Raw genomic sequence first — 13,179 nt, 5'->3', positions numbered from 1 at the left:
AGCCAGGCTTTGAAGCTGCAAGCCCATTCAGTGCTAATCAAGGTGGCCAACTGCGCCATTCACGCTTTCCTTAAAAAGACAAGAGTTCTTTCTCACACCCTGGACCTTCCACAGATATATAAACTCCACTTGCCTAGTTTCCAACAGACCTCACTACCTCTGAGGATGCCTGCCACAGATGTGGGCGAAACGTCTGGAGAGAATGCTTCTGAAACATGGCCATACAGCCCGGAAAACTCACAGCAACTAAAGCCTAAAGTGGTTGTGAAACGACAATCGACATGATTCCATAGCAGTAAAAGTGGCGACAAAGTGCATTCATTCTCCAGCGTAGATGCACCCTCTGATGGTGATAAGCCATTGCTTATGACGCCTACCAACATTCACTCTTTCCACAGAAATTCCCCCACTTTTGCAGCCTACATCTCCCAGAATGCATTTCTTCCCTATCACTGAGGCGGCCGCTTACGCCCACTCGCAATGAATTTTGGGACAGGTAGTTCCCGCACATATATATATGCGGCGCTGGATGTTTCGGAAACGGAGACGCTGAAGTGGAAGCTTGCTAACATTGCTAGCGGGCGCTTATGGCAGCCGCCGTGGGCCATAATACCCGCGGTGGCGATTGGGAAATCCTGAGGTGGAGTGTGAGAAGCCTGTTCAGTGGCCTCGACGCCCTCGGTGAGCATGGAATATCAAATACTTTAGGACATTTTAAAAAAATCTCTGAAGAAAGAGTGGAAGTACCTTTCTCTATGGGAATTCCAGGGTGGGAGGGCCTCAGAGGCTGAATGAAGACAAACCACTGAATGACTCTAAGTCAGGCATGGGCAAACTTGGGCCCTCCAGGTGTTTTGGACTTCAACTCCTCCATTTCCTAACAGCCTCAGGCCCCTTTCTTTTCGCCCTCAGTCGCTTAAGCGGCTGAGGGGGAAAAGAAAAGGGCCCGAGACTGTTCGGAATGATAGGAGTTGAAGTCCAAAACACCTGGAGGGCCCAAGTTTGCCCATGCCTGACCTAGGAGAAATCCGTAGAGGTGGGGAAGGTTGGAAAGGGTATTTTCTTGCAGTTTGGTCTAGCTAAAGACAAGGTCTGGTCAAATCATGATTTCTTTGAAAAGGAAAACTGGAACAACAGCTATTCTTCTGGGGTAAACTTGGAGAACTAATAGTTTTTACATTCAATATTCTGGTTGCATATGTTTGGGCTGCACTGCCATATAATGCAGTTTGGTACTGCATTGTATGGTCATTGTACTGTAGACTCATATAATAATGTCCAGACTGTATTATATGGGTCGACATTGACCATATAATGCAGTTTGGAATTGGATTATATGACAATGTAGATCCAGCCTGAATTAAGGATAAGGATAGCTTTTTCTCAGGCTGAATCTACATCAGTGGTTCTCAACTTAGGGTCCCCAGATGTTTTTGGCCTACAACTTCCAGAAATCCCAGCCAGTTTACCAGCTGTTAGGATTTTTGGGAGTTGAAGGCCAACAACATTTTGGGACCCCAGGTTGAGAACCATTCATCTACACTGTCCTGTCATCCAGTTTCTGAATTATTATTATTTGTTTACTTTTCTCCCACTTTTCTCCCATGAATTGGACTCAAACCATAACAGATGCATAATACATAATACAAAGCTCCTCATCCCACAACCCAACATATAAACGATAAAACACACTTTGTATAAAACCAAATTACAAAGGTATAAATAAGCATTTAAAAGACACATATATCATTGTTATTTAAAAAAATCTACACTTAGGTTATCTTAACATTGAAATGTAAGCTGCACAATTCAGAGCACAATGACTCTGGCTATATGACTCTTGAAGCCCTATCTGATCAAAGTGACCAATCTTGTGCGTTATTGAGGAATACCTGCTTCCATAAAAATATCTCCACTTGAGAGCAAAAGGTCAATAATGAGCGTGCCACTTTGGAGAGGGCATTCCAGAGCTGCGGGGCCACCACCAAAAAGGCCCTCTCCCTCGTTCCCACCAAGTGTACTTGTGACGGTGGAGGGACCAAGAGGAGGGCCTCTCCTGGTGATCTCAGGGCTTGTGTGGGCTGATAGGAGGAGATGTGGTTTCTCAAATGCTGGGCCCAAAGATTTATCTGTTTTGAACTGGATTATATGAGTCTGCCCTGCCATATAATCTAGTTCAAAACAGGTAATATGGATTCAGAAACTGGATTATATGACAGTATAGATCGGGCCTCAGCTTCAGAGGAAAGGCAAGCTTCCTCTGTATAAATCTTACCCAGAAAACCCTGTGGTAGGGCTACCATAAGTCAGGAACAATAACAAAAATAGAAGTGGTGACCCCATATGTGCTTTATACAGGTTTTCTCTATTGCCAGTTTGGGAGGTTAATAAGCAATGTTCGACCCATTGAAAAAAGTACATCTTAACTCTAAACACATCTTTATTGGGAAGAAATAACCCCTTGGACGGCAGTGGGTTTTCCCCCTAAGTTGAGATTCCAGGAATGGAAGCAGCTAGAAAACATGAAATCCCCTCTGAAAAAATCTTGCCAAAAACACTCTGTGATAGAGTTGCCATTAAGTCTCGGAGGCACACAACAACAACAGTTGTTTGTAATGTGAATACAACAGGGGTGTCATTTTTGAGGGGGAAGTAAGGCATCCGATCCTAGCGGGCCCTTGCTTTCGACTGGGGTTTGGTTTCTCTGGATACCAAAATGTGTGGAATTTCAAGTCCTATTATTTATGGTGGGGTAGTAAAATTGTGTCCTTATATAAAATGACAACATCAAAGTTTGCTTTTTGGTTGAATCTGTGGGTGTAGAATTTGTGGATACAGAGGCCTAACAGTACTTGGATAGGAGACCACCAATAAATACTTACGTTATATATTAGAGGAGGAACTTGCAAAACTATATCTTGAATCTCTCCCCCCAAAACCTATGAACTTCATGTGGTCTCTATGTTGATAGACAATTTGATGTATAAGGGAAAAAAACCTATAAAGTAGTTTGTGGTTTGTGTACAATAATTTATGTACATATTGTACACCATAGTATGTTGATTGTTATCATAATCTATAATATTTAGACAGCTGTGATCAAAGAAAGAAATATACAGTATGAAGAACATAGAGTCAAATATTTACCTGTTTCAAAAAGTCCTCTGAATTCTTTTGTTCAGCTGTTGTCCTATCCCCAGTAATGACTTTGATCATAGCATATTTGACTGCATATTTAAAGTCTGCACGAAGCATTTGAAAACTTGTTAGTGGTAATACAGGGCACTTTTATATTCACAAGAGGCAACATAAACCCTAACAAAATGTTGTTTGGACTGGAATTCAAAGTAAGGGACATTTAAAGAAATGAAGACATACAAATAGCAAGAGCAGGAAAGACATGCACAAAATGTAATCTGGTTGTCTTAAGAAAGAACTAAATATTTTATGGCTTTGCCATCATTGTGCAATTGACACCACCTCATTGCTTACTTTTTTGGGCACAGGAGTTCCTTAATGTGCAGATGTGAAGCTTAGTGGACTCTTAGTAGAAAGCAGTAAAATCTTCAGGGAGAAGCTTTTAGAATAGCAGGGAAAGGGGTACAAGAGTTTGGGGTTTTAAAGCAATCTGGAACACTCACATGTGATGTGATTATTCTTCTATTCTTTATCTACATTTTGTTTTGGTTTTCAACTGCTTTTGTTGTTTTATTACTGTACACTTTGTATCTGGCTGCACATTTTCAGAAAAGCTCTGATCATACTATTTCTGGTAAATATGGTGTCTGATCATAATGGATAGACCTGGCTTCTAGAAAAAATGCACTAGGTTTTATCCCTTATTATCTCTTATCATGATCTGGTGTCCAGACTTTGTCCTGTTCCCCTTTGTGGAGACTCTGTATTCTACATAATGCCCCCTTGAGCATGATTAGCAAATTGATGCTTTCTCAGTGGGCAGTCTTCTCACAGGCTTCTCTCCCTCCCTCCCTCTCTCTCTCTCTCTTCTATATGTCTATCTATATCTATATATATAGAGAGAGAAGATTTGGGTGCATTCTCAACAGCAAGAAAAAGTACTAATTTTGGCTATAAGGAAAAATTCAAACTCTACCTCAAAAGCAGTATCTTTATTAGGACAATACAAAGATTACTAACAAAAGATACATGCGATTTCAGGGTCATTTGATCTTTTCATTAGGTACACTGTTACAAAAACAGGAAAAACTGATTTGATGATGGAATCATGACATCTGTATTAAGATAAAATATGTGTGTGTGTGTGTGTGTGTGCGCGCACACAGATATTCAAATGAGAGTTTCTACTAGTGGTGACCTGGGAGTGCTGGGTTAAAAAAACTAAGTAGGCTCCCCCCCCCCCCATTTTTAAAACCTTTTTCTCAATTAGAATAGACTCACATTATTCATATACTTGTTGATTTACCAAGCTTCCCTTTTGTTCAGTTGGCCAGTTCTAGTTGATAGTAACAACTGAATCTTGTCCATAAACTTTGGTTTTAATTTGGACCTAACTCCATCCTTAGTGGAAGCCTGCAGGTTTGATGGTAAATAGAAAAGACATCTAGAGAATGATTACATTTTAAAAATAAATTTGGAGATCATTTCAGGTTATGGTATAACACAAAGCAAAGTGTGTGCCCTGTTTCCCACAAAATAAGACCTACCCCGCAAATAAGACCTATTATGATTTTTCAGCATTTCAGAGGATGATTGAAATATAAGCCCTATTTCAAAAATAAGCCCAACTTCATTTCAAAAGTCAATTTGGAAAAATAAGACTGCCCCTGGAAACAAGCTCTAAAGCATCTTTTGGAGCAAAAATTAATATAAGACCCTGTCTTATTTTTGTGGAAACAGGGGTAGCAGGATCTTTATTACTACAATATGTGATAGCGCATTAATTTTTGAAGAACCGTGTGGCATTCTGCCATAATGCCAGTAGTTATGCAAGAAGAGGTAAAGAATGGGAGGAAGGCATTAATATTTGAAGCTTATCTTCAGCTGTATGTAAACACATGCATACAATGCCACAGGTTTCTCTGTACCTTAATTGTACTGCTTAGTTGCATTGCTCTCCCCACCCAGCTAGTACATCGCTTTAGCACCAGCAAAGTTTTTATAAATATTTTTTGACTCCTCAGACTTTTCTGACTTCCACAGGACTGGCTGGTGTCATCCATGGCCTCTCTGCTAGACTTGTCCACAGATGCGTTTTAGCAGTTTTCTTTTGGCTTATTTGGCTTGTTCAGCTTCTCTGGATGGCTGTAATGGCAAGGGCTTAGCTGCCATGTTTTTTCTCCCCCATAGCATCCCACGTGGCTATTTCCTTAACCCTGTTCCTCAATCCCAGACTTCCTTGAAAGGAAGAAACAAAAGGGTCCCAGGAAGGATGCTTCCTTAACCCCGTTCCTCAAGCCCAGGCTCCCTTGAAAAGAAGAAAGGAAATGAGCCCAGGAAGGGTGCTTCCTTAACCTCATTGCTCAAACCCACTCTCCCTTGAAAGGAAGAAAGGAGCCCAGGAAAGATACTTCCTTAACCCCATTCCTCAAATCCAGGCTCCCTTGAAAAGAAAAAAGGAAAGGGTCCCAGGAAGAGTGCCTCCTTAACCCTGTTCTTCAAACTTAAGCTCCCTTGAAAAGAAGAAAGTAATGGAACCCAGGAAGTGTGCTTCCTTAACCCCATTTCTTTATTGTAAGCCGTCTTGAGTCCCCTCGGGTGAGAAAGGCAGGGTGAAAATGCTGTAAATAAATAAATAAATTTCTCAAACCCAGGCCCCCTTGAGGAAAGGAAAGGATCCTATTTATTTATTTATTTATTTAATTTATATACCGCTCTTCTCCCCCTAGGAACAGAAAGGGGAGCCTCGTAAGTTCTCCATTGCTGCCAATTGGCCGGATCTTCCCAGATCTTTTGGCTGCCAAACCAAAAACAGATTTTTCTATCAGCTGGTTTTTGGGAGGCTCCCAAAAACGGATCTTGGTACTCAACAAAATTTGGATATCAAAAATGGATCGCCCTCCAGCCAAATTGCACAAGCCTACTCTGCCATCCTGTCACATGGGTATAACATCGATGGACTTTATCTGCATACAATTGTGATTTTTAAAATGTTTACAAAGAGAGAGTGAGAAGGAATGAAATGTTTTAGGCAAGTCACAGCTTAGAAAAGTTGTGAATCCTATTTACTACTACGTCTTACTACTGCTCCACTGTAATTGAAAAAAATATTTGTTATGAGTACTTTTCTGCTTCTTTCATCATAAATTATAATGAGTTGGTATGATAAAGCTGGTATGGTTGAAAACCATAATAAAACAATTCATAGTGATTTGCCTTTAAGCAAGGGAAAAAAATCCTTAAAATAAACCAGGAAATTCCTTCTTAAAATATTCATTCGTGTGCAAAAAAAATTAAAGGGTGAAGCGGGCTAGGCGGTTATGAAACAAATTGATAGAATGATTGCCTTCCCCACCCCATCCCTACATTGGTTCCTAAATAGCTGGAGACTAAGTAAATTAAATGTATAGTATTATGGATCACCTGGACTGTCAAAATCTCCCAATTTTTCCTCTGGATGCCTTTGGAATACAGATAAGCTTAGATTGGTAGCGATGAATACATGTCTGAATGAATATACTACTTGTTTTTTTTTTTATCTGTATGCCAAAATTAATATTGGGACAAGATGTTTAAATCTGCAGTTATGGAAAATGAATTGGGTTTGGTGGATTAATGATACTTCCTTAATATTGAGTGTTCTTGAAATATCAGTAGATTGCTAAAGGAAGCCACAAGGATTTGTGCCAGCCCTGTTTTAAGATGCCTCAACGCTGGCAGTCTGTTCTTTTTTTCCCTTACAATTAGTGTGATTTGCCTTAGTTTCATGGCCTGGCCTTTCCTAATGGCTTGGAGCAAAATAAATGACATCAGAAATGATTTTCTTTCTGCAAACAAATCAAATTTGGCCACCGTTACCGTAAAAATGCATTTCTCCTCTTAATATAGTTATTCCTATCAATGCAGCGTTTTGTATTCCTTTAAGAGCCTTCCTTTGAAATTCTTATCATATACGTATGACTTCCAAGTGTTTGTAGAACTGCTACCATAGGTAACCTAGACTAATAAACGAAAGATATGCAAGTCTCCACTGTAACTCCAAGACCATTAAACCCTACCTTAGCCTGCACACTGAAAGTATGCCCCAGGATTATTTTGTTTTAAAATTTATTTCTTAATAAATGATTAATTTTCTGTGTAATAATAATAAGAACTACCATATCCCGCCACCATCTCCCCTTGGGGACTCGGGGCGGCTTACATAGGGCCAAACCTAACAACACAGTTAAAATAGCATAAATAAAAACATGATATAATACACAGTATAAAAATAGATAAAAACAGCAAACAGTATAAAACAGATATAACAAGCAATGCTCATTAATATCAATCGACAACCAGATTAGTCCTTACAGTATAATTTTAGTTAATGGGTGACATCCTTAACTATCTCTAGAAATAAAGGCGGAGGCAGCCTGGAATATTCATTCCTCTGCATGGCTTTAGACAATTTTGCATGTTATTTCCAGATTCTTTGAATAATTCAGATAGAGTCAATGTGTGTATCCTGTTTTCTGGAAAAAGTTTGGAAAGGGGAATGAACAGGGTGCGATACCAGTGAGGAAGAGTGAAAGAACAGTGAGATGGAAGACAAGGAAGTAAGAGGTATTATTATTATTATTATTATTATTATTATTAATTTCTATCCCGCTTTTCTCCCATGGGTGGGATTCAAAGCGGCATACAACATATAAAATTCATACAAATACATCCGACCACAATACATAATCAGTTAAAACATCATATCCCGATATAAAAACCTAATTAACATACCAAATAAAACAATTTTAAAACTTACAGCAAGCATAAGAATGACTTATACATGATTCTATATGGTAATATCATCCAACACTGTGATTTATTTTTGGGAAAATAGATACAGAACTGTGCTGCCAATATTTCATATGCACATGTACTGTCTGAATCTACAGACATTATTGCTTATTTAGCCAAAACACTAGCTTTTGAATTCAGAGACTCAAAGCCAAAGCTTCACTAATGAGAATATATTAACAACATCTCACAGTATTTATTTTTCAGTCTTCTATGCTCTATTATGCATTATAGCAGCTGAACCATGAAAGCTGATTAACCTCCACAACTACAAGTAGTTTCCTCCTACAAGTATTATGATAATACAGACTTGTGTATAAGATAATACAGGTATGTGTACAAGAGAGAAAGACAGAGAGAGCACACAAACAACTGATATAAGGGAATGAAAGGTTTCTATTTTTTGTGAACCTAGGTATTTCTGGTAAGTTATTATTCAAGTTGTGACTTCTCTCGGGAAATGTTTTCCTACTTTGGAAGACAATTCTTCCATGAAATAAAAATCAAGCCACGAAATAAAGAAGATGTGAAATTCAGGAGTGGACAATATGTGGCTGATAGAAAGAAAAAGATGGGCTTGCCTATGCTCTGACACACCTTATGTTCCAGGCCTGCCAGTGGATGGAATGAGGCCCCTGACAAATTACCGTTGAATGCAACCTTTATCCAATTCCACCTTTACTTTTAGGTCGGCATTCCTTTCTCAGGGATGTTGGCAACATTTTTGTGGGGGGCAGTAAATTCCTGCCTCCCCCAATGGATCTGCCTGTAGATTGCATTATTGTCACCTAATTCACAGTATCTAAGTAGAATAAGATGGCACAGTTATTGCCATATGAAAAAGTTGGAATGTCTTGCTTCCTGCTCAGTTGTAAAGCAATTACGTTAGACATCCCTTGTGACATTGACTAGGAAATGCATCAACACTTTAACTGCCATTGCTTAATACTATGGAGTCCTGGGAATTGTAGTTTAGCAAGGTACCAGTACTCTTTGGCAGAGAAGGCTAAAGACTTTATAAAACTACAGCTCCCAGGATTTCTCCAGTTGTGCAAATGCAGGCTACAAGCATAAACTGTTTTGTGCTACCACTTGCATTATAGTTAAAGTCAGCAAAATATTCTGTTTTGCTTGCTAGCCTAGACTTAATTCTATGGTTGGATTTCCAAAAATCTCTGAATTAATAGCCTAATATGTCAGAGTAATTTACTCAGCGCAGCAGTAGTTGGATGGAGTCAGAGAAACGCCGAACGAAGAGACATCAGAGACGATGGTAAAACTATATACAAGTTTTACTGAAAGCAGTAATAAAGACAAACAGACTTGCAGACAAACACAGGACTTGACTTCTCAACAGACAGCAGAACAGAACTGAACTGATGTAATCAGTAATGCACAAACACTTGTGTCTGGACACTCCCCAGTTCCAGTCACACATCAAGGTCATCACAACTTCTCAGTAATTAACTCTTTACAGACTATAGTACACTCTGGATGATGCAATCAGTATGCAATACAAACCAAGACACAAATTGCATTTAAACACTATCAATACACAAATCCCACATTAACATAATAATCTGTGGATACAATGACGTTATATTTATTTGGCTCCTAATATATAAAACTATTACACATTAGGATTTGGTTGGCTTTGACTAAAACTAGAAACTGTATTTCCTGCTAACTTCAGCCTTTACTTGATTGTATTCATCTTCAAATTTGGAAATTCAAAGACTGGTGAAAAATTATTGGCTTGACTCTTGTGGCAATCAAGGCACTCAAGTACTTTAGCAACTACAGTAGCAGACAAAAAAACCCTTTCCTGCACTTAAGGGATTTATGGAATCAAATGTTTGTTTTGGTCACTGTAGATTTAGATTTGTCTAAAGCATGGTTTGGTTTAGTTTGGTTTGGTTAATTAGAAGCTTTAACTTGAAGTGACCTAATCAATATATGGGGCACCTTGCTGATTAATGATAATGGAGGAACATTACATGTGTAGTTTTTCCTATATTTCATTGATTGTATGCATTTTGAGTATGAAAGTTCCTTGCAATAAATTTCATAGAATGAAGAAGTGGTTTTGATTGGTGCCATTCTACAGGGAACAGAAACTAGATAACAGATTCATTTCGCCTGTTTGATTTCTTTAAATCATAAAACAGCTAGTTAAAATGTCTGGGGTTGTTGACTTTCTCAGCCTCAGAGGAAGGCATAGGAATCTCCGCCAAACAAATCTTGCCATGGAAATGCCATTATAGGGCATTTGTCTTAGCTCAGAAAGAATTAAAAGGCACAGAATAACAACAACAAAATAATTATAGATCAGTTGCTTTAAATGGTCTTCAACCCACAAGACCTACCCAACAGTTGAGGAATGATGAAAATTGTTGTCAGGAGCATCTGAAAAGCTACACATCTCCATCCTTGCTTTAAATGAGTGTTCTTGTCAAATCTTAATAGAACAATAAAAGAAATCCAATCTACAAAAGCTGATTAACTGCCAGTTGCCTGAACAAAGCTCCTATAGGTAAGAAAATAGGTTATTTTCCACTTCCCCTATCAGATTCCATTCAGCATAGTTTGGTAACAGATGTCTGTTCATCTGCTTCAGCAAAATAAAACACTGACCCTCTGATGAAATTCCCGTATTACCAGTGTTGCAGTGTTTGTTGGTTATCTTTCAGTGCAAAATTTACAAAAGTTAAATGAAAAGTGGATAATATTATTTATACCATCGTTCTGTCCTAGGCCCAGTGCTATTCAACATCTTTATTAATGACTTGGTTGAAGGTTTAGAGGCATACTTATCAGGTTTGCAGATGACGCCAGATTGGGAGGGTTAGATATTTGTTTATCGTGTCAGAACCGAATTTAGGGTACAGTTATCATGTATTTAAAAACACAAAGTTAAAAACTTGGCATTATACTAAATGTGCTTTGACCAGAAGCTGACCACTTGGAGTGCCTCTGGTGTTGTTGTAAAGAGGGTCCTCCATTGTGCATGTGGTAGGGCTCAGGTTGTATTGTAGTAAGTGGTCTGTGGTTTGCTCTTCTCCACACTTGCATGTCGTGGACTCCACTTTGTAGCTCCATTTCTAAAAATTGGCTCTGCACTTCGTGGTGCCAGAAGTGCAATCTGTTCAGCGCCTTCCAAGTTGCCCAGTCTTCTGTGTGCCCAGGGGGGAGTCTCTCATCCAGGGTCAGCCATGGATTGAGGTTCCAGGTTTTAGGCTGCCAATTTTGGACTCTTGCTTGCTGAGATGTTCCTGCGAGTATCTCTGATTAGATCTTAGAAAGCTATTACTTGATTTAAGGTGTTGGTGCGCTGGCTGATAGCTAAGCAGAGGATGGGTCTGAGAGATCACTGCCTTGGTCCTTTCATTATTGTCTGCTACTTCCCGAGATGTAATAGTGCCCCTCAATTCTGCTTTGGTCAAACCTCACTTGGAATACTGTGTCCAATTCTGGGCACCACAATTTCAGATCGATTTTGACAAGCTGGAATGTGTCCAGAGGATGGTGACTAAAATAATTAAAGGTTTGGAAGGCATGCCCTATGAAGAGTGCCTTAAAGAGCTGTATGTTTACCTGCAGAAGAGAAGGCTGGAAGGAGACATGATTTCCATGTTTAAATATTTGAAAGAATGGCATAAGGAAGAGGGAGCAGGCTTGTTTTCTGATGCCCTGGAGACTGGGACCCCAGAGCAATAGGTTCAAATTACAGGAAAGGAGATTCCACCCGAACATTAGGAAAACATGTATAACCGTAAGAGCTGTTGCCCATTGGAACTCTGCCACGGGTGTGGTGGAAGCTTCTTTTCTGACAGTTTTTAAACAGGCTGGATAGGCATCTGTCAGGGGTATTTTGATTGCTTTTCCTGCATGACAGGGGGTTGGACTAGATGGTCCATGTGGTCTCTTCCAACTCTATGGTTCTATGAGATGGTGTAATATTCTTTAAACTACATCTTTACAAATGTATCAATTAGACAACATTAAAATTGCTGGTAAGCTAGAATAAAGCGTAACAGGACAAGACATGCTTTTCCACATGCTTTGTATTTTTCTCAAACACACTCCCTTTTTTTGTTTGCATCCCAGATTCTGCTGCTTAATGTGTTTTGGATTCAGATAGGAGTTGACTGTCTTAAATAGGATATTAATATTTATGAGCTTAGCATCCTGTTTCTAAACGGAATAGACATAATATAAAACTGTGTCCCTTTTACAGCAATTCAAATATTTTCCTCTGCCTTCCAATTAGTGTTTAGGTGGTCTCAAATGTACACCAATGTAGTTTATGCACGCAAGATAGTTTAGTGTGGAATAGAGAGCAGTTGGAGGACATTATGTTTTATTTAGCTTTGCAGGGTAATTTTACTGTTGTATATTTGGAATCAAATGTTTTTATTACTTATTCATAGAAGTTACAATTGCCATTCTCTCTGCAAGAGGTGGGTTCTGTAATTTTATTGCCCTTCCTGGTCACAATAGCTTTAACTACCCAATAACACAAGCGTGCTTAGTGATGCCCAGAGTGTTCATGGATGTGCTTATTCTTTTCTTTTTTGCAGTAGCAGAAATTAGCATCTTTTGGGACAGTGATGGCTTTTCCCCTCGAATTTGAATATGGAGGCCACAGGGACAGATGAAGTAGAAAAAATAAAATCAAAGTTTATGTCAGCATGGCACAATGTGAAATACAGTAAGTAGAATGCATTCAGTGGCAATGAATGTAACCTAGGATTTTAAAAAGAAGAATCTGAATGTTGTCATAAAACAAATGAAAGTGACTTGGTAGCCATAATTAATAGTAACTATTGTTAATGCTGAGTAGAGAATAATGCCAACTGTGTCAAAGGAAGGAGGTGGAAATTTGCATAGAGAAGCGAATAAGAATGTTCCAGCCTGTTCCAGATCCATTGGTTTAATTTGCCTTCATACAGACATGCCTTAGGTTTGTTCGTCATTTTTCTCTTCCACTGTGGTGGAATCTTTCACATTAGGTGGTCAAAAGAAACAGCAACTAACAGCAACCTGGACAAACTAGTTATTCCTAACAAAGATATAAGGAAACCAAAGTTTATGTTGGGGTGGGAAACATATGGCACTTCAGATGTAGGACTTAAATCTCATAAATCATTGCAGGCCTAATTAATGGTAAGGGATAATGAGAGTTGCAGTCTGACAACACACAGTCAA

The 13,179-nt window shown here is 39.0% G+C and overlaps 1 protein-coding gene across 2 annotated transcripts in view; it reads left to right on the top strand.

Moving 5' to 3' along the window:
• Positions 1 to 511: 511 nt before the first annotated feature.
• The window catches only part of atg4c (autophagy related 4C cysteine peptidase), a 162,301-nt gene continuing 149,633 nt past the window's right edge, over positions 512 to 13,179 (top strand). Inside the window, exons 1-2 of one of the 2 annotated variants that reach the window (XR_010005397.1) lie at positions 512 to 681; positions 12,552 to 12,682. Coding sequence is in view for 1 of the 2 variants with exons in the window: in XM_062978253.1 (XP_062834323.1) it covers positions 12,607 to 12,682 (76 nt within the window). In the remaining variant the exon portion in view is untranslated. The remainder of the gene's footprint in view (positions 682 to 12,551; positions 12,683 to 13,179) is intronic. The other variant, XM_062978253.1, reaches the window with a different exon arrangement.

Source organism: Anolis carolinensis, chromosome 4 (assembly GCF_035594765.1).
Source record: "Anolis carolinensis isolate JA03-04 chromosome 4, rAnoCar3.1.pri, whole genome shotgun sequence".
NCBI lineage: Eukaryota > Metazoa > Chordata > Lepidosauria > Squamata > Dactyloidae > Anolis > Anolis carolinensis.
This window is presented reverse-complemented; position numbering and strand designations above follow the sequence as displayed.